General features: G+C 39.2%; 1 protein-coding gene across 14 annotated transcripts in view; it reads right to left on the bottom strand.

Moving 5' to 3' along the window:
• Positions 1–27813, bottom strand: part of SMARCA4 (SWI/SNF related, matrix associated, actin dependent regulator of chromatin, subfamily a, member 4) — a 68969-nt gene that overhangs the window by 14185 nt on the left and 26971 nt on the right. For all 14 annotated transcript variants that reach the window (XR_009153204.1, XM_058166900.1, XM_058166903.1 and 11 more), the window contains 19 exons: positions 25860–26118; positions 25168–25294; positions 23697–23870; positions 22641–22814; positions 22366–22533; positions 21866–21916; positions 17816–17946; positions 17252–17309; positions 16095–16213; positions 14514–14664; positions 14207–14370; positions 13097–13163; positions 12174–12284; positions 10840–11082; positions 9756–9869; positions 5918–6025; positions 4963–5049; positions 3415–3461; positions 1884–2050 (listed from right to left, as the gene is read on the bottom strand). Coding sequence is in view for 13 of the 14 variants with exons in the window: in XM_058166900.1 (XP_058022883.1) it covers positions 1884–2050; positions 3415–3461; positions 4963–5049; positions 5918–6025; positions 9756–9869; positions 10840–11082; positions 12174–12284; positions 13097–13163; positions 14207–14370; positions 14514–14664; positions 16095–16213; positions 17252–17309; positions 17816–17946; positions 21866–21916; positions 22366–22533; positions 22641–22814; positions 23697–23870; positions 25168–25294; positions 25860–26118 (2520 nt within the window). In the remaining variant the exon portion in view is untranslated. The remainder of the gene's footprint in view (positions 1–1883; positions 2051–3414; positions 3462–4962; positions 5050–5917; positions 6026–9755; positions 9870–10839; positions 11083–12173; positions 12285–13096; positions 13164–14206; positions 14371–14513; positions 14665–16094; positions 16214–17251; positions 17310–17815; positions 17947–21865; positions 21917–22365; positions 22534–22640; positions 22815–23696; positions 23871–25167; positions 25295–25859; positions 26119–27813) is intronic.

The following is a 27813-nucleotide window of genomic DNA, read 5'->3' as shown; positions in this document are numbered from 1 at the left end:
AGAGTGGAAAAAGAAAAATTAAAGAGAGAAAGAACTTTTGCCTTGGCTAAACCGGACTAATCTATTGGAACTAGATCACAAATATGTCACTGTAGATTATACTTACCAGAATATATGACAGCCTTCCAATTCAATCAATGCTATTTTAGGATCAGAAAGAGATTCAAAATATCTCTTATCCAAAAGCATTAACAAAAATAGTCATTGGAAAAGTGATCATACGTTACATGGTGGTTTGAGACATCAAAATGGCAAGTTGAAAATGGAAAAGTTAGCCAAATGAAAGAACCTGATGAGCCACTGAAGAAATGGAAAGAACAATTTGCATTCCTTTTAATAAATGCATCCTTCAAACACCAAAACTACCACTAATCAGGTATGCTTTAATACAAATGTCACTTACATGGAAGAGGCAACTGTTGTAAGCTTGAGCTCCATATTTCAGAAAGTTTTTAAAAATATGGGGAAATTATCACAGAATCAGAGGTTTGGAAGGGACCTTGGAGATCTTCTAGTCCAACCTCTTGCCTATGCAGGATAAATGGCTATCCAACCTTTGTTTGAAAATCTCCCATGATAGAGCACTCACAACTTCAAGAATCAGGCTGTCACATTGCTTAATAGCTCTCAAAGTTAGGAACTTTCTCCTTAGTTCAAGTTTGGTTCTCTCACTGCAAAGCTTCCACCAGTTGGTGGATCAGAGTTCATAATTTCTAAGTCTCAAATATTACATACTGTCAGGTCTGCCTTCTTTGGCTTGGCATTGCAATGGCACCCTGCCATCATGGGTGGGGGCATCGGGAGAGAATATGGGCAATAAACCTGTGTGGGGATGCAATGGAAATAGGGAGGGGGGGGATAACAGTTTGATGAAAACCAAGGAAGCACAGAACCAATTTATGCCAGTACTGAAGGCCACACACTCTTGAATGGAATGTGGACTGCCCCAAACATCTCAGCTTTCTTGAAACACCTATGCACTGGCTGAAGACAAACTGGTTATGGGAGAGGACTGGGATGACAGGGAAAAATTTGTAGCTTTTTACATGGGAAACTTAGTTCTAGCCTGGTGTTACTGCAGCAGGTAACCTTTAGTAAAAGAACTTATCACTTCACCAAAAGGGAATTGAGGGTCTTTCTTTCATAAGGGACCTGACTGGGGCACATCTGACATATACTTTCAAATGGTTTATACCAGCACTAAAGGGAATTTCCCTTTGCCCATATTGAAAGAGAATGAGCCATTTCTACTTTTAAAAAGCAACTCCACAGTCACATTGGAAGCACAATGTTTTTTTATATGGGTTATAATATATTGCCAGGAGAGGTGTTATGGGGCAAAGGTATGGACCTAGAAAACAACTAAATCCTTTTTAAAGGATTTACATCTTAAGAGAGCAGTTCTAACAAGCTTGCATGCAATAACACTGTGAAGAACCAGCCAGCTTGCTTCCACACATACTGAGTGGTGTAACCACTACCATATCACTCGTTTTTTTCTAAAAAGACATTCTGCTCTTCACAGAAATGATCCAGACTCTAGGCCTGAGAAAAAGCTTGTGCAAAAAGAATATGAAAAAGAATGGCTGCATTGTTAGTGCGTGGTCACTGCCAACACAGTGGCTTAACATGGCAACTTGCACATGCAGTACATATGTATGTATGTATGTATGTATGTATGTATGTATGTGTAGATATGTAGGTATGCACAATATACCTACACTTATTTATCTTCGATGCAGGAAAATTATATTCCACTTTTTTTATATGCAGCTCAAAACTTTGTAACTTAGGTAACTCTTCAAGCAAACTCTGTAACCAAGTCAAATTGCTACTTCCCAATACAAAATTTGCCCAGCATGTAAGTCTACTGACAAACTTACCATCTAGCCTGAGGTATTTGAATCCGCGGTAGGCAAAATAATCTTCCATTATGGTCATGAGGGAGGTCATCTGACAGAAGAGCAATACTTTGTGGTTGGTAGCTCGCAACTTGGGAAGAATACGATCTAGAAGCTCAAATTTCCCAGAAGCTCGATAGAGATCAAGACTAGGTTATGCATGAGAAAGAGAAAAAGGAATATTTTTCTCCCCACCACAACGATCAGTTTCACAGGTTTTAACTTCAGGATTCCCCTTCTATATCAAATATTTGCAGAGTAATCTCTCTTTTCTTTTTAAACCACAGAAGTACTATATTCCTAAGTTTGAAAAACTAGGATACTCTACTTGCTTTTATGAATAAACCAGGCCTTTGCTGTTGCCTTATGAATAGAAGCTATTCTTACAGATAGCTGTCAGGTTATAGGAGCTGGAACTGGAACTGGCATTTCTATTACTAAGGAGGGCAGTAATAAAACACAACGTCATGTCATCATATTGCTTAGCAACAGCAATTTCAACAGTCTTGGTTGATGCTGTAACCCCAAGATGTGAAGGTTGTTAAGTGGGAAGTGGAAGGAATCCCAGGTAAACAATTCAGGGATGCTCCAGGGGAGTGAAGAAGGCCAGGAGAGACTCTGGGAGGGTTGATACAGGCTAGATGTAATTTGAGGGAGGCGGGGTGGGTGGGTGGTGGAAGAGCCTGGGAGGTAGGGCACACGCTGTGTACAAGTGCAAGAAGGGTGGGGATGGATGATGTGGTGCTGCATGAGCATAGGAAGGCCTTAGGGATAGATGGTACGAGCACAGGAAGAGTGGGGCATGGACAGTACAATGGGGTGCAACTGCAGGAAGGCAAAGGGGAGTTACCAGAATGACTTGTGATCTTCCCTGCCAGCCTTTCCCAATGACTCTGTTTGTGGAAAACCAGCAGGGAAGGTCACAAATGGCAATAATGTGACTGCCAGCTCCTTTTATGATGGCCAATTACCATAAATGAGAGCTGGTTGCCAAGTACCCAAATTGCAAGTGTGGGACTGAGGGGCACTGGGGCGGCTGGAGCTCTGAGAACTATACCACTCGTTCAGCGCCATTGCAATTATGAATGATTGCTGAACAAGTGGTCAATAAGTGAGAACTACCTGTACTGATCTTAAATTAATTAAATCCAGACAAGCTTTTAAGGGAGCGCAAGACCTTAAAAAGCATCACTCCCAAAACACTAATTCATATGATTAGAAATTGTCCTAGTGCCAGGATTGTCCATCAAGAACAGGTAGGAGATGCCTCTGGAATTTAAGAAGCCAAGCGTGCAATCATCGGTTCAGACTGTTGAGTCTTCACAGAGAAAACATACACATAGTCCATGGGTATCAAACTCTCAGTGTCATGTTGCCGTCATGTGATGTTTCCCTATATTTTTTCCCTTCACGGAACTGGGGTGGGGGTGGCCTGTGCGTGACACATCCGGCCCGTGAACCGCTGGTTTGACACCCCTGACATAGTCCCAAAGTTTTAGAGTATGTAACTTACCCTTGTACAATGCCTCCAGTGAAGCCTAAGTGCTCAGAAAAGGACTCCTGTAACAAAATGTATGGAAACCAACATAAATATGAAAAAATGATGCCAAATATAACAATAGAAGGTTTTCTCACCTTCAAAAGGCACTTTGATAGTTAATAAGTCTGGAAGGCTTTTACTGCATATCTTAAGCTAGTAACTAAGATAGCCATTCCTTTTAACATTTAAATTAATACAGTTAAACAGTTTTTCAAATAAACAGATGTTTAATTATAGTTAAAATTATTTTCAAAGCAGCTGGAGATTTTTGCTTGCTTATTTCATGAATGCAAACTTCCAAGTACTTAGGGTTTATAATATTGCAAAGTTCTTCACCATCAGCCTTCCTCTACTGAGTGCTCTCCAAAAAACTAACAGGAAACTATTGAAGTCCAACACATTTTGAGGTTTTAAATGTGCAAACAATACTATATTGTAGTATATAGTATTGTATGTACATTACATTGTACAAATGTACAAATATATGTACATTTAAATGTACATACAATACTATATTGAGGAACCAAATGTTAACCCATGAGCTTTTCTAATTTTGAAATAAACCTGGAGGAAAGAGGGAGTCATGAATTATGACATTTTGGAAAGTTTCAGCCAATAAAACAAACTGAAGGTTTCGCTTCTTCCTTGCAGAGTTCCGTATATGTCACTTTGCGCAACAGAGTACAATATCTACATTTTTGATGCCAGGGTGAGGAGAAAAAGGATAGACAACTGCTACAAAAATTCCTTGAGAGCTATTTGCTATTCGCTTCAGGAGCAAAAATAATGAAATGTATACAACTGCATACCACTCTTAGATTCCCATGTCAGTTGGCAGAGCCAGAAGACCAGAAGAGCGGGGGGGCCAGCCTCATCTCTAGGGGCAAGATAGGGTGAAAGCAACAGCAGAGGTTCTCTTCCCAGACCTTGCCAGTTGAAATTCTTTAAGCAATGAGGTCTGTAATATGCCCTCCTCGCCAGACCAGGTGGAATGGGTTAATAATAATTAGGACGAGACAGTTCTTAGGTAGCCTGATCCTATGCCATGAAGGGCTTTAATGATGATGACCAACATCTTGAATTGAATCCAGAGGCAAACTGGCACCCAATGTCATTCATGCAGCAAAGGTGTTACATGCACAACCTTTGGAATGCTCAAAACTGTTTGCGTGGCAACATTCTGGACCAGGTGCAGCTTCCAGATACTCTTCGAGGTAGCCCTACGTAGAGCACATTGCATTAGTCTATAAGAGAGATGACCCCGGCATGAGAGTTTGAAAGAAGAGTTTCTTGATCCAGGAAAAAGCACAACTGGCGCATAACATGAAACTGAGCAAAGGTCCTCCTGGCTACAACTACCATCTGCCGCTTGAGGAAATTTAACCATTTCCGTCTGGGCAATGGTTAAATAGACATGGTAGTAATTTATCCACACACGCTCCCATTAACTCATCGTTCAACAAATTTGCTCTAGCACATTTCTCTTTGCTAGTCTCCTCTTTAACAATGCTACATCTTTACCTCTATATGCTGAAACATATATGGATGGTTGCAAATCTTCCGCAGTTGCATAATAGTGTTCATGAGCGTTTTTGTACCACCTTTGCCCTGCAAGAAAAAAAATGTGAAAAATATCGAAGATGGCAAACTATTTATAGAATACCTACATTACCAGTAGCCTGTTTTTTCCACACTATTCAAACTGTAGAGCAAATGTTGAATAGTTATAGCTATATGAGTAGGACACTGAAAAAGGAACCAGACATGGGTCATTCAATGTATTAAGCTTCATTTCCCCGAAGTTTTTTGTTTTAGTTTAGTCGTGTTTTGCTATTATTTGGGTGCAGCTTAAGTTCTCATCACATAAACTAACCACATAAAGTATTTGAGGAAGATGTAAAAATCTATATTTACTTTTTTTTAAGGTCCACAAGTTTCTTCTACAATCTCTTATCATATTGCGCACTCTATCCAGCAACATCATTTGAAATGGATTTCGTGGAAGATCTCAAAAAATGAATGCTACAGCAGGGAACCCAACCACTTGGATAAAAGCTTCAAATTTGGGGGCAAATGAATGTTTTGACATTGTGCTTTAAAATACCGTTATGATCAGAAATACAATCTAATGATTTGTACATCAATGGAGTGTTATTACTAAACAAATATTTGATTGCACTTGACTATGCCTCATTCTGACTATCTACGGAACACTCCACATATTAGAAAATTAAACCTCCCATGCTGGCTCCATTTCCTATCTGCGGCCCCTTTCCAGGTTGAGATCACCTGTTTATCTAACTCTGTGAACAACCTGAAGCCAGCCATTATGTCCTGTCCTGAGATCAAAAAAAGAAGTAATCCAACTGTTAGGGATGCTGAAGTTTGTATTCCAATTCAGGAATGTAATAAATCAGTCCAATAAAACAATGGCCACCCTTTTTTCACAATAGTGTAGAAAATCCGCTCTCCAAACCTTTTTATCTTTCTCAGATCCATCTGTAAGCAGCACTCCCTTTGCTTGCATGTGCCTATAAAGCACTCTTTGTAATGCTGACATATCACACTTAATAACATATTCTACCTGTTTGGAAGAGAGAAGACACATGGATTCATTAAAACGCAAACTGTTTTCATACTGCTTGGAATCCAACATTATGCTGGTGATTGACATTTAGCACTTCTTCAAATTTTTGATCATATTTAAGCAGCACCTTTAAAATTTATTTGGTTAGGGATGTAGCTTTGTTGTAGAGCACCGTGCATGTATCAAGCTCCAGATTAATTCTCCATAGTTTTTAGGCAGAGCTGAAAATGTACACTGGATCAATGTACTGGCATCTCAGTACATCTATAATATTCTCATTTTATTTTGTTTCCAGTCTGAGTAGATGTGGAGAATAGAATCCTGGTATCTAGATGACAATTTGTAAAGATTTTGTCAGGAAATGGTCTTGGTGACATTTTCTGGGATGAGTTTGACCCTGTGGCTCCCGAGGACATGGACAGGTTGTTGGGTAGGCTGAATGCCACCACGTGTTTACTGGACCCGTGCCCCTCCTGGCTGGTGCTGGCCACTCAGGAGGTGACACGAGGCTGGCTCCAGGGGATTACGAGCGCTTCCTTGTTGGAGGGAGTCTTTCCGGCCGCCTTGAAAGAGGCGGTGGTGAGGCCCCTCCTCAAGAAGCCTTCCCTGGACCCGGCTGTTTTGGGTAATTATCGTCCGGTCTCCAACCTTCGCTTCGCGGCGAAGGTTGTAGAGAGTATGGTGGCATATCAGTTTCCCCTGCACCTGGAGGAAACTGTCTATCTAGACCCGTTCCAGTCCGGCTTCCGGCCCGGTTACAGCACTGAGACGGCTTTGGTCGCGTTGGTGGATGATCTCTGGAGGGCCAGGGATGAGGTTGTTCCTCTGCCCTGGTCCTATTAGACCTCTCAGCGGCTTTCGATACCATCGACCATGGTATCCTGCTGCGCCGGTTGGAGGATTGGGAGTGAGAGGCACCGTTTATCGGTGGTTCTCCTCCTATCTCTCCGACCGTCGCAGACGGTGTTGGCGGGCAGAGGTCGGCCCGGGCGCCTCACTTGTGGGTGCCGCAGGGTCGATTCTCTCGCCTTCTGTTCAACATCTACATGAAGCCGCTGGGTGAGATCATCAGTGGCTTCGTGTGAGGTACCAGCTGTACGCTGATGACACCCAGCTGTACTTTTCCACACCGGCCACCCCAATGAAGCTATCAAGTGCTGTCCCGTGTCTGGAAGCCGACGGGTCTGGATGGGGAGAAACAGGCTCAAGCTCAATCCTCCAAGACGGAGTGGCTGTGGATGCCGGCATCCCGGTACAGTCAGCTGAGTCCACGGCTGACTGTTGGGAGCGAGTCATTGGCCCCGATGGAGAGGGTGCGCAACTTGGGCGCATTTAGCACTTCTTCAAATTTTGATCATATTTAAGCAGCACCTTTAAAATTTATTTGGTTAGGGATGTAGCTTTGTTGTAGAGCACCGTGCATGTATCAAGCTCCAGATTAATTCTCCATAGTTTTTAGGCAGAGCTGAAAATGTACACTGGATCAATGTACTGGCATCTCAGTACATCTATAATATTCTCATTTTATTTTGTTTCCAGTCTGAGTAGATGTGGAGAATAGAATCCTGGTATCTAGATGACAATTTGTAAAGATTTTGTCAGGAAGGTCAATTAATTATGCATTCAGTCAGGATAAGCATCCTTTTCAACCTTAAATGCCATATTCCTCAAGACCCCCTTTGTGGATGCTACAGGTTAATAGTGGATAGGATCAAAGAAGAAATGAAATTGGAGCTCTATGCTCATTTCTTAAAAATACTCACAAAGATATGCAAGTATATTCAGATAAATACTCAATCTTAATGCCATAATTAGGCTTGAACATTATTTTTTCAAGAAATCTTCTAGAGTAGGACATAGGGTTTATGAAAAGGAAAATTAACTTTTCTGTCTCTAGCTTCTCTAACTGTGACATCCTTTCCCTTGTGCAATACTGAGTGATAGAAGTTTCCACAGGGGGAGATGACCTAACTGCATGCAAAGAGGGCAGGGAGAAGAGAGGAGATAAGATGCTGAACTAGGAGATCATGGTAAGCCCTGTGGATATTTGGCAACAGACCAGGGACACCCACTACTGCAATAAATAATAAACATGAATTCAACGAAAGCTTTATGAATAGCTTTGAAATTGTTTGAGGTAAAATAGTATAGTAAAATATTTTAAACATTAATATATTGTTGTTGAACTCCTAGACAAATGTGGCAGAGGATGTTTCTGAGTTGATTCTGAAGCAGGGCAAACAAAAAAAACTTAAGAAGATTTGAGGTGCATCAATTTTGAGATACTTTAGTTACTTTTTCCTCTAGAGAGTATAATCTATTCAGATTAATTTCTTGCAGCTGTGTAAGCAGCAGATGACACCATTTTCATAATAATCACAATGGACCTTAGTAGCTGGTCATTCCAAATCCACTTGATTTGATCATCCTTGCAGGCATTTCTAAAATTAGATTCCAAGGTCAAAAACCCATAGTTGCCAATTTATTTGGAGGATCTGTTGAGAGCCATTCTGTTGGATTTCTGCTATTTTATTTTTATATAGCATGACAAATGGATTGCAGATGTCAGACCAATATAATTATGAACTTGAACATTGAAAAAATAGTGTTTTCCCCCAAACATTTAATAAGAATTACAGAATCATACAAAATTTCTGATTAGAAATTCCTCTAATATCATTAAAAGATGATATTTCATGCTTGGAGGATCAAACTATTCAAAGAAGATACCAAACTTTCAGGCACTGTGAACAATCTGTGTAATGTTGGTTATTTTCATAGAATTATTACAACATTGACATAAAGGTAACCCAGTTCTTGTTAAATGTTACAATAGGTTTCTTGATGAGAATTTGCTTTAAAAAGTCTTGAGTTTTGGATGAGTAGGTGATTACGGAGGTAAATAACAAACGTATTTGTAATATCATAATACAAACTCTGCCTCTTTTGTATGTGTGTTACAACACTGCATACAAATACATATGGGTTAGTTTGTCACATGACAACTTCATGAAGTGTGTTTTGGTATTCTGGTATATAGTAATGTCCTTTAATGTCTATAGTCGAAGAGATCTAAAACTGGTGTGTGTGTGTGTTGTTGTTATAGGTATCAGCTACTTCTCACTTTTCATCTTAAATCTCTTATCAAAATATAGATCAAAGCCGAAAGCGAGTCTTTCTCTACCTCTTGCAGGTGTATACAGAAAAAGCAGTAAAGCATTTGTTGAAAATGAGAGGTCAAACATTTATCGGGAGAGCTCTGACTCTTTTGGTCCACTATTAACTGGGATTCTATGTAGACAGTTGCCGGCAAAAAAGGCCCAAGATTGCTGGCAGAGAAATGAAATGCACATGAAGGGGCTGCTTACCTCTGACACCCTTAGCAGTAATCTCTTTGTTCCCCCACTATTTACATAAACACCAGAACCAACAAACCATCTAGCCTGGCAATATTCTTCACCCTTCCAGATTCATGTCCTTCTCAGCACTGCTATTCTAAGCCCTTTTTAATGGGCATTGAGTAGTAATGAACATCAACTCTTCTATTAAGTCATGTGCCTTCTTGAATATCACAAAAGAACCAGGCTCTTTTCCTGACCAACATAATTTTTTCTAAGAAAATGAAATGGAAGCTATCAGATTGATAGCTTAATGATAAAACACTACTTTCCATGAGCCAAACAGATTCCAGAAAGAATCTGGAACAGTCTCCAGTGTATATAATTACCTTTTCAGGTAGCTGTGCTTCTACTTCCTTCTTTAACCTTCTCAGTAGGAAGGGGCGCAAAACTTTGTGTAAACGACGGATAATTAAAATAGTTTCTTCCTCATTCAAATCCACCTGTATCAAAACACACACAAATTCAAGGAAACACCACTATTTAAAATACCTTTCATTAATTATATATCTACACTTATACAAAACAAAATATTATTTCATTGATTCCTCTCCAGCTTTTTAAACTTAACATATTGCCTACAACAATGAATGGCCAATTAATTTCACAGAAAAGTTGTGTCAAATCAGATTAGAACTATGGGATAATATAGTAAGAAGTGCCTAATGTATCAGGAAACAGCTCCAATTGATACAACTGGCTTTGATTGGCTTTACTGGGACCACGTGGAATACAGGTATGATAAACAAATATACTCTGCCCATAATTCCTTTAGCATTCTAGGTGAAAAAGAAACTTGGGTTTGTATCTGAGAAACTATTAAATTCAAATATAAGGAACATTTTATTTGGCTAGAATAAATCCGTGTTTAATACTTTAAAAAATGATCATAATACTTAGTTTATGTAGCTGCTTTAGGTAACTAGCACAACCAATATACAATCTTATTAACACCAATGTTAAAATTCTTTAGATTGCAACAAGTAAGATTTGAGCTCAAACAATTCAAGAACATTTCCACCTTTCAAGATCCTTTAAGAGAGGGTAGTCTTCTCAGAAAAAAAATCAACTATCTATTCAAAAACAAAACTCATTAAAAAAAAGTCAACCTTAAAATCGCAAGATTTGGGCAATGCTATACTTTATTACTATAATCAGATTATTTGGAGTTGTGTACAATAGGTTATTATGATACACTGAGGAATCCACCACAAAGAGTAACCAAATTCTGTTCTTAAGTGGAACAGGCTATCCCGCACAGGAGAGAATGAAATATCTGAGGCAGACTGCCTGTCGAGCCCAGCTCCGACTCGACACATCTGCCATTGTTCAGACAGAACCACTGGAGGGTTGTGCAGAACTTCACAAGGCCTTGATTGAAGAACAGAGTTAGATGCTTCTTTCAGCACTTACCTTTTCTCCAGTCATGGCAAATGGAGCATTAAACCACTGTTCAAATGTGCTACAACTTTTGAAGATAGTTGGAAGGAGGAAATTGAGCAGAGCCCATAATTCTGGTAGCTTATTTTGTAGTGGAGTTCCTGTCAGCAGCAAACGACGTGGGGCTACGTAGTGTGTATTCAGAACCTGGGTTAGCTTGCAATGGTGATTCTTCATCCGGTGACCTTCATCAACAATCATGTACTTCCAACGAATCTGACAATATGAATTGGCAGCTGTAAGGATTTGCCTGGATTCCAGAATACAAGCTTCTTTCCCCCAGGACACATTCTCATTGTAAAGACACAGACTGTCTGAGTTAGATTGCTACTGATTTTGGCTTAAAAATGTTATTAAGGAAAAAGTATATATTCTGAGAGGAGTGAAATACAAGTCCTCAACATGCCATTAATTTATTTATTCTGTATCACAGATGTTACCAAAAATATTAAATAAGGAAAAATAAAATCATTTCATTTATACAGGCATTTCATTTATAAAGAAACACTATTTTTAGAATAACTCATTTAACTCAAACTCACAAAGATTATTCATTTATTATTTGGTAGATTTTGAGACTGGCAAACAATCACAGTTCCACAGTTTGCCAAAACTAGGCTTAGTTGAGATATCACATGCTCCTTTAATTTAATCACAGCCATGAAGTTTTGAATCAGTTATTACAAACCAATCTTTGAGAATTTGTTGGAATGCTGCTAAGCAACCTGCAGAAAATCACCTCCAACACACACATACACACATTCTATTACTTCCTGCCTCCTCTCACCCTCCACCCCCAAACTGGTAATAGTCTAAAGTAAACAAAACCAAATCAAAACAAAATTGATTCCTGATGATTACACAAACACACCCATGTTATCCTCTTGGTAACCACATGGAATTCATTTGCCACTGATCTCTCTCAGAATGTTTTCATAACTTCCTAGGTTAATCTTAAAACACTCAAAGTACATATAAAATATACTGACATTTAGGACTGGGACACAAATGTTTGCGAATAAGCCACAGACAATGCACATTAATGCTATTTTCTTACTGCTGGCTGCCATTGTTCTATGATTGTATATTTATATATTGATGGCATTTTTCTGTTGTTCTAAATCAGTGTTTGTCAAACGTTTGCAACTTTTTCCCCCAGCCAGCATGGGAGTTGAGGTTCATATATCCTAAAGCTGCCAAGTTTGAAAACACTGTTCTAAATCAATTTCTTCTCAGTTGCTTTTTAAGAAAAAAATATATAAATAGAACCACATAAATAAAAAAATATAGGAACAGGGAAATCTCACTTTTGCAAGAATGTGTTTATCTTTGATGATGTATTCATATGTAGTAAGCAAAACATTAAACTTTCCACTTCGAAGCTGAGGTACAAATGCCCGTCTTGCAGCTGGAGAGCCCTAAAAAAAGCACACACACACAACATTTAATCTATGCTGTTAATTGCATGTATGGCCATGAAATGAATTGACTGACCTACTTTATAAACTTTCCACATGATAGGTAAACAAGGACATGGAATTAAACTTCACAGAATTTTTTGTAGGAGAAGACCAGGCTGAGCCCGAGGGATGGGTCAAACATGTCCCTGTGCAACCCCAAGGGATCTAAGTCTAGCCTTGAATTCCTCTCTTATTATCTCTAGTACATTTCCCTTAACCGTCAGTTGGCCAGATTCTTGTAGAGTTTAAGCCTGAAATAAGTCTTCATACACATTTGAATAGCCTGAATATCGTGATTTCCTGGGCGCTTGACAGTTTTGGAGAGAGGAATAAGCTTCGTGGGGCTAGCTGAATAGTTTGAGAAGCTAAGAGGCAACATCCAGAATTGAACTGGAAGATCTGATGAAAACATTCAGGCCTTACACACAGGAGTGATACAGCAATGAGATACTTCTATCCATACATCCAAGGACAGCTGCCTGCAATTATTGCAGGTTCAAGCCCCACCAGGCCCAAGGTTGACTCAGCCTTCCATCCTTTATAAGGTAGGTAAAATGAGGACCCAGATTGTTGGGGGCAATAAGTTGACTTTGTATATAATATACAAATAGGATGAAGACTATTGCTTAACATAGTGTAAGCCGCCCTGAGTCTTCGGAGAAGGGCGGGGTATAAATGTAAATAAATAAAAAAAAAAGACAGAAGATAGCAGTAAAAATGGCACTTCAGATCATGAGAAAGAATATGAAAATCCCAATCTTGGTATTTACCTTATATGAGACTTTAACCACAGAAGGAGCCCACTTATCAAATTCATAGGCCCAATTTGATAGAGTTCTAAAACAGAAAAACAGTGGAAATTCCATTTTATAAAAAATATCTTCTGATTTCTTTCAAGAATTAAAAATTAAATCTCATAACCATATGTTTAATGAATAAAAACTGTGCACTCAAATTTTATGCACTTATCTTAAACTAGTAATTTATTTCAATAGAGGATGGAACAAGATGAACAAATATCAATAAACAAAGGGTTTACAATTATAGAATTTAAAATTCACTATTTCATTAATTAATGTACACAACTAAGTTCACTGTACCATTTTAAGAAATAACTAAAAACTCTGTAAAGCTGTAAATTTTAAAGTTAATATTGGCATCACCATTATTTGTCATTCTTCAAAAAAAAAGCAACTTTTTAGAAGTGTAACAAAACTGTAGTCATATCTGCTGACTGGTCAGGTGGAACCAGTGCTATACTTTTTTTCCCATGCAGCTGTTTTTATCATTTAACTAAATGAATTAAACTATTTCAGTCTCTTACAAAATTAATGTACATTAAATAACTATATGAAAAACAAATGTTTAAGTTATTTAAAATCTTTGGTTGCCAATTCTTGGTAGTTAAGTTTCTTCTCAAGTAAAGAATTTGTCCAAAGGTTTTTTATTTCTCAAAAGTTTTACCCACCCCTTTTTAACGGAGTCATTAAAAAACCCCAACCCCACTTGAATGGGGCAGACAAGTCAGGGGTAGGCTTCTCATCCATAGTCAGTGAACACCAACATATATAATGCCTGAACCAAACTTGTAAATTTACTCATTCATAATAAAAAATACTTTCTCAGACGTTGTTAATGGTGAACTTTGTTATCTTTTTATTGCTCACTCTCTGGAACAGTTACTGCAGCACATCACGTGCTGCTTCTCTTGCCCTGGATGTTTCATTCACGTGTGCTTGGACCACAGACTTCTGAAAGCTTTATTTATTTTTCCTATTAAATTGCATCCCATTAACACTTCAATCAGCACACCATAACAGTGCTTTTTCACGGATACAGATAGTCTCAAAGTTGCCCACCTGTCTTCGAGGTATACTTACGACAGAGGTACTATAATGAGGAAGGGTCCGTTGATTCGTTTGTGCTCCATGAGGTATGTAATTAAAGCAATGGTCTGGATTGTCTTACCCAGGCCCATTTCATCAGCCAGGATGCCATTGAGATTATTATTGTACAACGATACCAGCCATTCTAAACCTTTGATCTGTGGATGGGAAAAAGACACACAAAGACATTACAGACCCTGCAAAGAGAAAATGGTGGTCTTGTTTTACAGAGCAGCTCAAAACACTGAATTTCAACATCTAGGCTCAGCCAAACGGTAAAGACCTGCTCTCTGACTCTTACCTGATACTGTTTGAGGACACCGTTCACCATGAGGGATGACTGTTTGTCCACCCTTTCAGTGACTGCATGAGCCACAGCATAGTAAGACTGCAACCCCCTTGCCAGGGCCTGAGACACACCATATTCATCATCAACATCTTGCTTGGCATTCCTAAGAAAAAGTTTTAAGGGAATGAGAAAGATAGAATGGGTGTGTTAACTTTACTGGCACTATAACTGCTGTAGTAGGAGAGTTCGAAGGAGATTAATTCTTGCTAGGTGTGGGAGACCAGAAAAAGCCCCACAAGGATTGACTTATCTTTTAGAGTTTAATTGTATATATATGCTGTTTTTTGGAAATATTTACAGTTTAAAAAATCACTTGAGAAGATTATCCCTCCTCGCTACCATCTATTTTAGGGGCAGAGCCGTGGAGGTTTAGTTTACTCTAGTTCTGAGGCTTCAATTTCTTAGAAAAATTTTGTTAGGGCCTTTGGACAACTGGCAGCTGAGACCTGCTCTGGGACTCAGACCTGCTCTGGATTCGTCCTCTCTGTTTTGGGATGAATATGACTAAAGTTATAGCTTTGTGAAAGGAAAAGGGGTGTCGGTAACATAATGGGGAATGTAAACAGCTAAATTCTGTACTACACTATTGATTCATTCTTTCAGGATCATTCAAGAATCTGTTTCCCTGCTGAGTGACTGACTGGAATCTCCAGTGAAGTTGCCTGGCTCCAGACTGATTGTGCCTGGAACCTCTGAATAATACCTAAAGCTGGGGATATTTCCCATCACAGTCTATTAGAGTCTTCCTAGTTCTTTCTTGCAGAAAGGCCTGTGGAAGAACCAGATAATGCAGATGATCTTGGTGGGAGCTGCTCCACTTCAAGGAAGCAAAGCTTGGTCCTTGTTGCTAGGCGGCACATGTTCTCCTTATAGTAACCATGGAACCATTAAAGAGTGGCAGACAGAATGGACAGTTTTTTCCCTTGTTCTCTTCAAGCCTTCCCAAATCAACAGTCCTTTATTATGTATAATTACATAACTTTTCATTTATTATTAGTTGCTAAGGAGGATTGCTGTCAAGCAAAAAAAGGCGTCTATAATAAAGAATAGCTCTAATTTCAGAACCTAGGATCCACAGCAGCATCTATTTTTGCATTAATATGAAGATGAAGAAGAAGAGCAATGCCTGGGATAGCACCTTTCTTAATTGCTACCCTACTATGGTAATTATGCAATTGTGCTTAGCCATTTTGCTACTCCTTTGAATAGAGTGCGAGAGAGGGGGGGGAGAGGGAGAGAGAGATCATCAACCTTATTTCTTCCTTTTTCTGCCATTTTGTATTTTGCCAGGGTATAATCCCCTAGGGACTATTCCTCCTAGGGAACCAAGGGGAATACAAACCCCCAATGGGCTTCCAAATTCTACTTTTTCCAAGGCAGAAGATGGGTCTTTTCCGGTGTGGGCTGCCCTCCTTCACTTAGGGGAGATGTTCCATATACATCCACCCTCCTTTTTCACCTCTGTTTAAAAAGAATGCCAAAAGAAACAGCTGACAAAAAAAAAAACACACCCCGCCACTATATGAGTCTTACTCAATAATGTGCCTTGCATCCACTTCTGATACATCATCACTGTCTGGATCTGGAATCTTTTTCTTCTCCTCTACAGGCAGAGCAGACTGAGCAGGCTGAGGTTGTTCTTCTTCTTCCTCCTGTCACAAATCAAAATAATTTAATGTAACTTACAATAACTTGCCACTGAAGGATCACCCCATCAGTTCTGCTCATTTGCCTTCTCCTTCGGTCCCCTCAAGATGTTAGCAGCAGCAGCCAAAAAAAACAAAACAAAAAAACGACCGGGGGGGGGGGGGGGGCTGCTGAGCTATCCTTTCCCTTTAATTTTTTCTTTTTAAGCTGTCTGTTATAAGAATTTTCTAACATTTGGTCCCTGGATATGAATTTTCTCCTCTTTCCACATCATTCCCATTTTTTTCTCTTCTGACATTTTTAGATAGAAATAGAGACCATCCAATTATAACTGATCTCAAAAAAATTCTCAGGCTGTTTTTGGATGAAGATTGGGGTAAAAACTGAGAACAGTTCAAGTCACTTTCAGCTCCTCACTGTACAACCATTAACCAAACAAAAGGGAAAATGCTTTTCATAAACAATAACAATGCATTAAATGCCTGAATTAGAAGCAATATAGTCTTATTTAAGAAAGGAGAATGCAGAAGGATTTATACCATTATATTCCATCTCACAGAAAAGTATCTTAGATTGTGTGTGTGTCTAATTATCTTTTGTGATTAGAAACACAGATAGACAGTTAGTACAGGCTCTCTGCACTGTCTTTGCTTAAAGTTCAGCTATGTTTGCTAAAATATTGTGTCTCCTTTACTTCTTTCACTCGTGTAATTTTTCACATGCATCTGCACTTATAATGGTACAATGCAAGAAGAATGACTGACTGAAGATACAGTTTAATCCTGCTGGATTGATTTATACTGTATTTAAGTGAAAAAAAGCAAAATTTAATGAGAAGTAGAAATTGCTAGTTAAGTTCTGTTTTCATGATGACAAGATGACAAGAAGGCTCTATCTGAATATAGGTAAGATTAGATAAAATACATCAAATGGTCTTTACCAAAATTCTTTTCAATCCAGGATAAAAAATGCTTCAAATATAGCACACATGTCTTATTTTGATCTAAACAGATCAAATGGATCAAGAGAACATTCCTCCTCACCTCTTCTTCCTCCTCTGATCCGCTTTCTTCGCTGTCAGATCTTGGTGCTACTTCATATCTATTTAAATAATTATGACATTGTGAATTATTATAGAGAAATACCTCTGACAAGCCAAGTCAGTTAGAATCATTGAAGTCCTTCCTTCAGAATCATTGGGAAACTGGGAGAAAGATGAAGGAAGAAGGAAAAAGGAAGATGAATTCATTTCGGTTTAATGGTTAAGGTACTGGGCTAGAAACCATGAACATATGAATTCTAGTCCCAACTTAGCCATGAAAGCTGGCTGGGTGATCTTGGGCCAGTCATACTCTCAGCCCAACTCATCTGAGGTGCTAGCTTGCCTTGATAACAGGCGAACTTGGCTTTGACTCCAGACACAGAGTCCATTACAACTTCAGCAAGTTCTTTAACAACACATACAGGCTACAGTCTTCACAAGCTTGAGGGCATCCACTCCACTGCATTGCTATGATTAAATTTTGCAAAAAAAATGCACAGAATAAACATATTGCATGTCACTTTTCTTAGGGAAAATATAACAGTGAATTCTGCAAGCAACTTACCCAGGATTCATTTCTAACCAGGTATCCAGCTGTCCAGCCTTTGGTGCATCTGTGCCAGTAAGAATTTTCCCACTTTCGACATGAATCACTTTCACAGGGAGGTCACTCATTTGGCTGGTTTCATCTAACGGCTGAAGAAATACAACAATATGTTAACATGTATTTTTCACATAAAGTATAATTCTAAAGCAGTACAATTCTAATCTCGTTTAATATTAGACCTCAGGAAATGGAGGAGGTAGGAAAAAAAGATTGTATTATGGTTACTGCCACTACAGAGTAGGACTCTCAGAAGGCTTGCATAAATATCTTCGGTGAGGTACAAACAAAAGTGTACTCTCTATTAGAGATTACTGAATTATAAACATAAAAACGTGAGATGACTATAGAAAAAGTGTTTATCAGATGTATCACCCCTTGCTTTTTTTAAATGAATGCAAAAACATTTCATCAGTAGAGAAACAGGTATAATTGCAAGATTTATTTAATGATTTCTTTAATCTTTAATAAAACAAAAATGTAATCTTTTGATACTCGTTCCTTGATTACAAATACCTAAATCATTTCAATTAACTGCAATTTCACTCATTTGGTTCAAAAGAATGACAAAAAAAAGGAACCCTCAGAAACCATGGCTGAATTTGAAAGGTTTATAACACAACATTCAGAACACCTGCTAGGATTTATTCATAAATTGTTACCAAAATATAATTCAGAAACAGAGATTGAACAATTAAATGGACGCACAATTTAAACAGGGCAATTGATATGCAACAGTAGGACTATCAGTGGACGATAAATATCAAATTTACTGTGAGGAGAAATTCATAATAGGAGAAAACAGATGCACAATGTTTTTGTTGGCACATTTATTAATTATAACTCTACATATGGACTTATACAACATCAGAATAGTTGGGTTTTGTTAACATAAGGCTTTAAAATGCCAGATTTTTGCCCGTTCCATAGCAATTGTTTGCCTGGTTCATTATTATACAGCAGGACTTTCTGAGCTTAGAGAGAAAATTCTATTAATTGCTTATTCTGACTGATTTTTTAAATAATATAAGCTGCCATATTAATTAATTTCTTTATTAATTAAAAGTTTTTTTTGTTAATTAAAAGCTGCAATGCCCAAAATAAGACTGTCAGTGGCTTTGTTACTACAAAATATTGACTGGATTGAATAATGGTTTAAAAGTGCTCAATAGGTATTTTTATATGCAGTATTATTTTATACATTATATTTCCAAATATCTGTTAAAATATTTTCAAAACAATAAAATGTGTCTATATGAGGAAGCAGAGGAAAAAATGGCATTGCTTAATTGTAAACAAACAAACAAAAGGTAAGCACTTTGTGTCCTCTGAAGCAGTCTCCAATCCCAAGATTATATTGGTGAAATTTGGGCCCAGAGTGCAAACCTTAATACATCTTTGTTAAGTGAGGAGTTATCAAAATTATAAGTGGTCATTTTTAGAACTTGTCTTAAATATTAAGACTTACGACATTACCAGAGCAAACTAGATCCAGGGGAGGTGGAAGGCTAATACAGTTGCAATCCAAGGCACAATGTGGCTCTTCCACCTTTTCTTCCTGAACATTATTTTTTACTGTCCATATGGAATGGATAAAGTAATGGGACAGCAGCACAGGTTACAGATTTGACAACAGTGTTGACCTCAATAAGAATCTATCTTTAACATAGGACAAACACTTGCCAATACAGCTGAACAGACATTACAAGCACTGGCTGGCTAAGCTGGTACACAGGATAACCTGGGCATGTTGTTTATCAAAGGGGCTCATAGCTTTCACCAACCTTATCCAACCTGTTAGCACTTGAAAAACAGATTAATCGGGCACAACTGACTGCTTCAAAAATGTTCCTATGGTAGTTAAGTGTATTATGGTTCTGTTCCAATCAATGTGTTTATTTGCATCTGTAGATGCTTGCAAACATATGCAAATGTTCCTTTCTTCCTTAGATTTTTCTATCACCTTTGTTCCAGGAATTCACAGTGGCATCCACAGTCCTCTTTCCGTTTTTTTTCCCATAACAACACTGTTGTGAGGTAGGCTAGATTGAGAGAGAATGAGTGGCCCAAACTCACACATTGAACACTACCTTCTTTCTATCTGGAAATGTGTAACTGGGCAGTCCTTTTTGTTGAAACCACTATTTTTGCTGATAATACTGATGAGTAGATGAAATATCACAGTTTTTGCCAGAATGCAGTAATTTTTAACTGTCAGAATATTCATGATACAAACTGGACTACAAAATATGTAATCTAATGGTGGGATTCAAATTTTTGTACTACTGGTTCTGTGGGCGTGGCTTAGTGGGGGGGTCATGTGGGGGGCACCTTGCTGTGAGTGACATCAAGTTGGCCACACCCACTCAGTCACATGACCCACCATCAAGCCACGCCCACAGAATTGGCAGAAAAGGAAGCTCCTGCGGCCTGTCCCTTTATGGCCCCTTCTCTCCCCGCACTGAAGTACTTTAAAGGGACACTGCAGTCTGGCTGCCTTCTGAGCAGCTCTGCTGCAATGCTGTCCTTCCTGTGCAGCAGGCCATTCTCCTAGCCAGCTCTGGCAATGGAGTGCTGCCACGCATGCACGCTGGCAGGCAATGGGATGCGCGCAGGGGTGAAATGCTCCTGGGTCGGACTGGATCACCCGATCTGGTAGCGATGGCGGCGGGTGGTTCAGAGAACCGGTAGCAAAAATCCCTGCCCCCACCGCTGCCCAGCTGAGCTTAGCGATCATCAGAGGTTTTTTTTTTTTACTTTTAAAAGCATTTTTTCTTTGGCTGAAAAAATGCTTTTAAAAGTAAAAAAAAAGCCTCTGATGATTGTGCGGCTCAGCTGGGATCGTCAGAATCCTTTAAAAGCATTTTTTTCTACAATCTCTTCAGCCGAAGTGGCTGTAAAAAAATGCTTTTAAAAGGCTCCTCTGGCGATCCCAGCTGAGTTGCCTGATCATTAAGAGGCTTTTAAAAGTATTTTTTACAACCTCTTTGGCCGAGGAGGTTGTAAAAAATGCTTTTAAAAGTAAAAAAAAAAAGTTGGCCATGCCCACCCAGTCACATTAACCCCCCCTCAAGCCACACCCATAGAACTGGTAGTAACAAATTTTACATTTCACCCCTGGGTGTGCGTATGTGGCTGGTGCGAAGAACAGGGTGGTGGTGACAGGACTTCAGGACCCTTTTTTGGCCTGTAGTTTTGGGTGTAAGAAGCCTACAGCCGCCGCCTCTTTTTTGGTGTGAGAAGCCTCCAGCTGCCGCTAGCCTGTTCTTCACGCTGTTCTTCATTGGCTGTGGGTGCTGCTCACGGCCAGACCCAGCTTGTTGTGCCAGAGGGATGGTGTTGCAGCGGAGCTGCTTGGAAGGCAGTCGAAAACTACTGGCGGCTGGAGGTCTCACCAGTCCCAAGATGCAGACAAAGGTGAGCGAGGTGGAGGGTGAGCGGGGCAGGCAAAGGCCACGGAGAAGGCCAGAGCCAGGGAATAGCAGGTTCCCCGGCCTGGCCAGAGGCTCTGGGGCGTTAGGGAATGGCGCATCCCTGGGCCCCGAGTCCGACCTGACGCAAAGGGCAAGCAAGAGGCATGCTTGCCTTTGGTGAGCAGAACGGGTGAGGCGCGGAGGTGAGGTGAGGCAATTAGCTGGGGCATGTGGCAAAGGCAACATATATAGGACGACCAGACAGGGCCAGCCAGAGGTGGTATTTGCCCGTTTGGCGAACCAGTTAAAGTTTTTGCTACTGGTTCGCCCTAATCAGTCTGAACCAGCTGAATACCATCTCTGATGTATTCCTACAAGAAACGTTTAGGAGAATCCACCAATTGATGAAATTTTGATACACCAATTGCAGCCTCTAAAAGCAATTTTCAATGCCAGCTGCTTGTATCAGTCCATTCCACTTGCTAGCCCAAATAAAAGCAGTTTCCCTACCATAAGAAAGCAGGTACTCATTATGCAATAAAATCCATACACAATTTTATAGGTACAATTAAATTAGTTTGGGAGGAGGGAATCTTACTTCACCATCAGGTCCAATTGCTGGAGTCTGTCCTTCCACAACCTCAGCCTTCTAAAAGAAATGAAGATCAGGAAAAACATCTATTACAATGGAGAGAAGTATTTAAAAAAAGAGAAGAATTTGAAAGGCATTTAGGTTATTTTTTCCAGTTTTAATGCACAAAGAACCTACATTTTCATTCTGACATTAATTTAGATATTTGGGCTTCTATATCATTGATGTAGAGATGTTTATTTAAATATATTTTCATTTGGAAGTGCTCTGGTTCAGTTTTCTAATAAATTTTGTAGGTGGGCAATGTAGTACCAGTAGACACCATAGTTTAATCTCAAATTGGTGCCAAGATTTGCAAATAAAAACATAAGAGATGTATTATTAAACATGGCAGAAATTTCAGCCCCTGGAAGACTGACATGGGACACATCTCAAATCAAAGATTAACACAGGGCTTGCCTTTGAGTGATTTCACTGATCTGAACAGGTTGATTTAACTCACTTACCTTCTTTTTCTTCTTCTTCTTCTTCTCCTTTGCCACCTGTGCAGCCTTGTGCTGTCTCACCAGTTCTGTGAGGTTGGCCACATATTCATCTGTCTGCTGAAGCAGGTAGGCTAAGCGTTTATCTTTCTTTTGATCAATAAGTTTTCGGTATCCTTCTTCATCCTCAGCCTGTAAAATACACAGATGCAAGTTATAATTTTCTGAAATTATACTGGGAGCATTCATGTAAATGATCAGTCAGATTCATTCTACACATGGACATGAAAAATCCATACCATCAACCGACGCATTCTCTCCTTCTCAATTCTCTCATTCTCCTTCTTTTGTTCACGTTCTGTATTCGCATGGTAAGTGGCCACAGCTTTTGTCAGCTTCTGAATCTTGCCAGTGACTGATCGATGGTATTCTTTGAAATCCTTGGCATGCTGGAGAATGCTGTTGAGGTACTCCTAAAAAAAGAACAGTTGATGGCTTAATGAATGAGCCATGCATAGGTTAGGGCAATGTTTCTCAACCTCAGTGACTTTTAAATTGTGTGGCTTTCAACTCCCAAAATTCCCCAGCCAACATGTCTGGCTGGGGAATTTTGAGAACTGAGGCCCACACAGTTTAAAGCTGCTCAGATTACGCTGGATTACACTTGTTTGTATCACAAGCATGGTATCAGTAATTACACAGTATGCTGGTGTTAAATCCTCATTCAAAGATTTGGAAGGTGTTTCACTGGCCATAGCCTAAGGCACATTTAGATCATCCACATTTGACAATAGTTAGCTATTGTCCAAATATATATCTTAGTATCCTGTATTTATTATAATATATTTATTAACAAGCTAATAATAAATATATTGCATTATTTATCCACTCTGGCATCCTATTACAGATTGTTCTTAACTTACAACCAATTTGTTTAGCGACTGTTCAAAGTTACCATGGCATTGAAAAAAGTGACTTACAATTGGTCCTCACACTTATGATTCCAGCAACATCCTTTCAGTCACATGAGCAAAATTTGGGAGCTTAGCACCAGCCTGAATTTACAATGGTTACAGCAACCCAGGGTCATGCAATTGCCATGTGTGACATTCACAGCCAGCTTCTGACAAGTCAATGGGGGAAGCCAGATTTGCTTAACAACTGACTGCAAGGTACATTTAACAACTTCAGTGAGTCACTTAACAACTGTGGCAAAAAAGCTTGTAAAACCTGATATGATTTACTTAACAATTGCCTTGCTTAATCCATGGAAACTGTGGTCCCGACTACGGTTGCAAGCTGAGGCTATTTGAATAAATGCCACTTTTTCAAATTAAAGTAGAAACCATAGGTACCTGATGTTTTTGCCGGCGTTTTCTTTCTTGTTCAATCTTTTGCTGTTTCTCCAACTTCTCAGTGATGCGAGCTTCCCGTAAGGATTGCCGTTTGCTACGCTTATATGCCTTAGCATTCAGTGCTGTTTCCAGGGCAGTATCCCTTCTCATACAGACCACGACTTCTTGTCGCAGCTGTGGAACAAAGTTTTAAAAGAAAAGTATATGACAATTGAGAATAAAGTGTGGTCCAATCAAATGCTTCACTTACTGTATATGTTAACTAAAACATTTTATGTTGTCTCTGTTTGTTGTCAAATATCAGAATCAATGTTAAAATTTAAACCTCTGTATTTTACATCACCAAGGATAATGAGAAATACTTCCGAAAAAGAGTTCACTATACCTGACACATCTCTGAGAACAGATTTTTCTGTTGCTTTTCCATAGTTTAAATAGTTTTACCTATTCTTAAGTGTACTGAACTCTGCCTGGACGCAAAAGAAAAACACAACACCCATCGAACTATCCTTCTGAAAAGTAGAACAAGAATGGGTATTGAAGCAACGTAAGACAAATATATAAAACTGATTCTAAAAATCTATGGGGAAAAGAGATTAACAAAAAGTAGCAAAGTGTTGAAATAGGAACACATCTCAGTTCCACTTCGGTCCCTAAAACAACACCCAGACATTTATGTTAAACCAGGCATTGTTACTACGCTACCATTATACTCTGGCTAAAAGAACACTTACATTTAAATATTATGTATATTTTGTGTAATTTACTTTCCTTTTACTTATTTGTTTTTCTGTTCTACACTTCCCAGAGTCACATTATTTGGATTGGGTGGCCTTACAAATCTAATAAAATAAATAAAAGAAGGCTATTACAGAGAAACCAGCCAACCAAAGCCACTACAGACATACTCTCTAGCTTGAGTTGCAAAGGGGCTTCTTTATCAAAATCTACTTCACTTCTGTCTTTGCCTCTTTGTTTTTTGTCTAGACTCACGCTGCTGCGAAGATCTACTCATGTCAAGATGTATCAAAAGCTTAATAAACAAAATGAAACACAAAACCCTCTGGGCCACCAAAGCCACTATGGTTTTTTTATGCATGCTGTTGTTTTCTATATTCCAAATGCCTGTGAAATTACCCCACCCGTTCAGTAGGATCATTTCAGAGGGCTGAGATCAAAGAGGATGGTCCACTGGCATGTGAAACTGGAGCTCCGCTGCAGCAGAAAATACAGGATCACTCTGTCGCACAAGAAGAACTATCTGCAAAGCCGCTTGGCACTTATTTAGCTAAGCCCCATTAAGGGGAGAACATTTTAAGAGTTTCTATAAGAATTTTATTTAAAGGAAGCTACTCAAGCATAAGCTTCATTCTTTCACAATACGTGCAAACTCTGGAGATGACTGATTCAATTTCAGCGTTCAAAGGTAACAAAATCCTGAGTAACAAAATTTCAGCAGTGCATCACCAACCTGTCTCTGGAAATTTAGCAGTCGTAGGGCTTTAAGTTCAATGGTTGCTTTGGTTCGCAGGTCTCCAGCCAGGGACCCAGGAAGATTTTCAAGTTCTTGGATTCTATGAGCAATGCGAGCCTGCAAGCTGTAGATAAGAGGTTAGGACCTTCAGCATGAAGGATTGTATACATCAAGCAAAAGATATCCAAGAAATCCAGTGCTGATTTCCGAAAACACCTGTTCCCAATACGGTGCCTTAGGAATGATGGGAATTTTTAATTCAAAGCATTTGAAGGGCACTGCTTTGAGAGAGTCACATTTAATGCCCAACAGCTAAAGGTGAGACAAGAGACACTAGTTCAGGACTTGGGGGTTCCTTGAATACTTGGGGGTTCCATGAAAGACTAAAAATAACAAACTCCCTCCCCCCCAAATCCCTGAATGTAGCCAGGGACATACACAGCAAGTTTTTTAGATACAGCAGAAAGGTTATGTTCCAAGTAATAGAATCTACCCTCGGCAACCAGGTAGCTTTTAATAAATTGCTAAATTTATAATGCTGTCTTGGTGCCTGTTTAGCATATTCCCTGTAGCTTGGTTATTTAATGCAGTTAACATGAAAGCTAACCATAACATCAACAAGACCATTCATTCAAATTAATGTCACCTAGATATCCTATCAGGTTCAATGTTGCTATTGAAAGTTTTACCGGTATTCTCTCTCTTGAAGGATTTCAACTGGATCAAGTCCTCTTGGTTTCTGGATTGGAGTGATACGGTTCTGCTTCTGATGGAACTGCACCATTGGGGCAGGTTGGGCTGGTTGCCCGGGTGACTGAGTTTGGGGAGGCATGACAGGGGATGCTGCTGGAGGTACCGCTGGGGGTGCTGGTGAAGGACGGCCTGTTGGCTGAGGAGGAATCAGTTTCTGAGGTGTGCTAGTAGGGGCTGCAGCATTTGCCATTGGTCCTGTTGAAGAACAATGTTGGAAGATGTTTTGTGGGGTTCCTTCATATACAAACCTGGGGGCATATATGCAAAATAATAAACTCTTCAGAGACTGGCTTCAGCATTTAGGTGAATGTACTTGAATAAGTTTATTTATTTATTTATTTATTTATTTATTATTATTCATACTTTTATACTGCCCTATCTCCCTAGGGACTCAGGGCGGTTTACAGCCATATAAAAAAACATAAATATATACAGAGTAAAACATTAATTTAAAAAACTTATTATATAGGCCGAATATTTAAAATAGAGATATAAATAATAAAACCCCATTTAAAACCAGATTTAAAATTTAAACATTTAAAAATTTAAAATTCTAGTCCAGTCCTGCGCAGATAAATAGATGTGTCTTAAGCTCGCGGCGGAAGGCTTGAAGGTCAGGAAGTTGGCGAAGTCCTGGGGGAAGCTCGTTCCAGAGGGTGGGAGCCCCCACAGAAAAGGCCCTTCCCCTGGGTGTCGCCAGTCGGCACTGCCTGGCCGACGGCACCCTGAGGAGTCCCTCTCTGTGAGAGCGCACGGGTCGGTAAGAGGCATTCGGTGGCAGCAGACGGTCCCGTAAGTAGCCCGGCCCTATGCCATGCTTTTTATTTAAAGAGCAAAAGGAAAGAATATGCTAGCATTTCCCTGCTGTAGAAATTTAATCTTATAGCTTCATCTTGGAAATGGGGCGGGGGGGAAGTGTCATATCACTGTCTATCTTAAAATGTGATGCTACTCTGCATCTGTTGTATGGCAATTATATTATGCTGATTCCCAAAGCAGTAAGTGACCTGAGAGGCAATTAACAAAGATCCCGTTAGCCTTTTATAAGGCTCTAAAGACTTGGCTGATTTCCCCAGAAAGTTGGTCCAAGTTAGATGAGCTTGTGTAGTTTTTTCTATTGTTTATCTTGGCATCGCTGCTTTAACTATTGTTTTAAGCCCAATCATTATTGTGAGACAGGTGACTATGTAAAAATTGTTTAAAAATAATTATTTAATAATTAATAATATTTAGCCTATCTAAATAGCTCTCAATCAAAGCTGCATAAATACAAACAGAATTGCTGAGAATTATCCATGTAATAAGTTTTTTTTTTTTTTTTTGCATTTATATCCCACCCTTCTCCGAAGACTCAGGGCGGCTTACATTATGTCAGGCAATAGTCTTCATCCATTTGTATACTATATACAAAGTCAACTTATTGCCCCCCAACAATCTGGGTCCTCATTTTACCTACCTTATAAAGGATGGAAGGCTGAGTCAACCTTGGGCCTGGTGGGACTTGAACCTGCAATATTGCAGGCAGTTGCTGTTAATAACAGGCTGCATTAGCCTGTTGAGCCACCAGAGGCCCTCTGTTGAACGATATTTGATTATAACTTTATCTGATCATAGGTTTTCTCCGAGCTATTCATGATGTTCTCTCAGAGCATTCCAATGAGATATTGACACTGACAGAAGAATTCAGGGTTCCTGGGTGTTCATGCATTATTTTTTATTTATTTTTATTATTTATACCATATTGCTAGCCACCTTGCTGGTCATTTTGAATAGAGTATAGGATATAAATCTTGTGAATAAAGAAAAATAAACATTTTCTGATAAAGTAGGTAACTTTATTCTTGAAAGTAAAGATATTAGTGGCATGTGGGAATGACCTTGGGAAACAGT

Source organism: Ahaetulla prasina, chromosome 2, assembly GCF_028640845.1.
Source record: "Ahaetulla prasina isolate Xishuangbanna chromosome 2, ASM2864084v1, whole genome shotgun sequence".
In the NCBI taxonomy this organism is placed as follows: Eukaryota; Metazoa; Chordata; class Lepidosauria; order Squamata; family Colubridae; genus Ahaetulla; species Ahaetulla prasina.
Note: the sequence above shows the minus strand (reverse complement) of the source record. Positions and strands in the feature narration are given on the sequence as shown.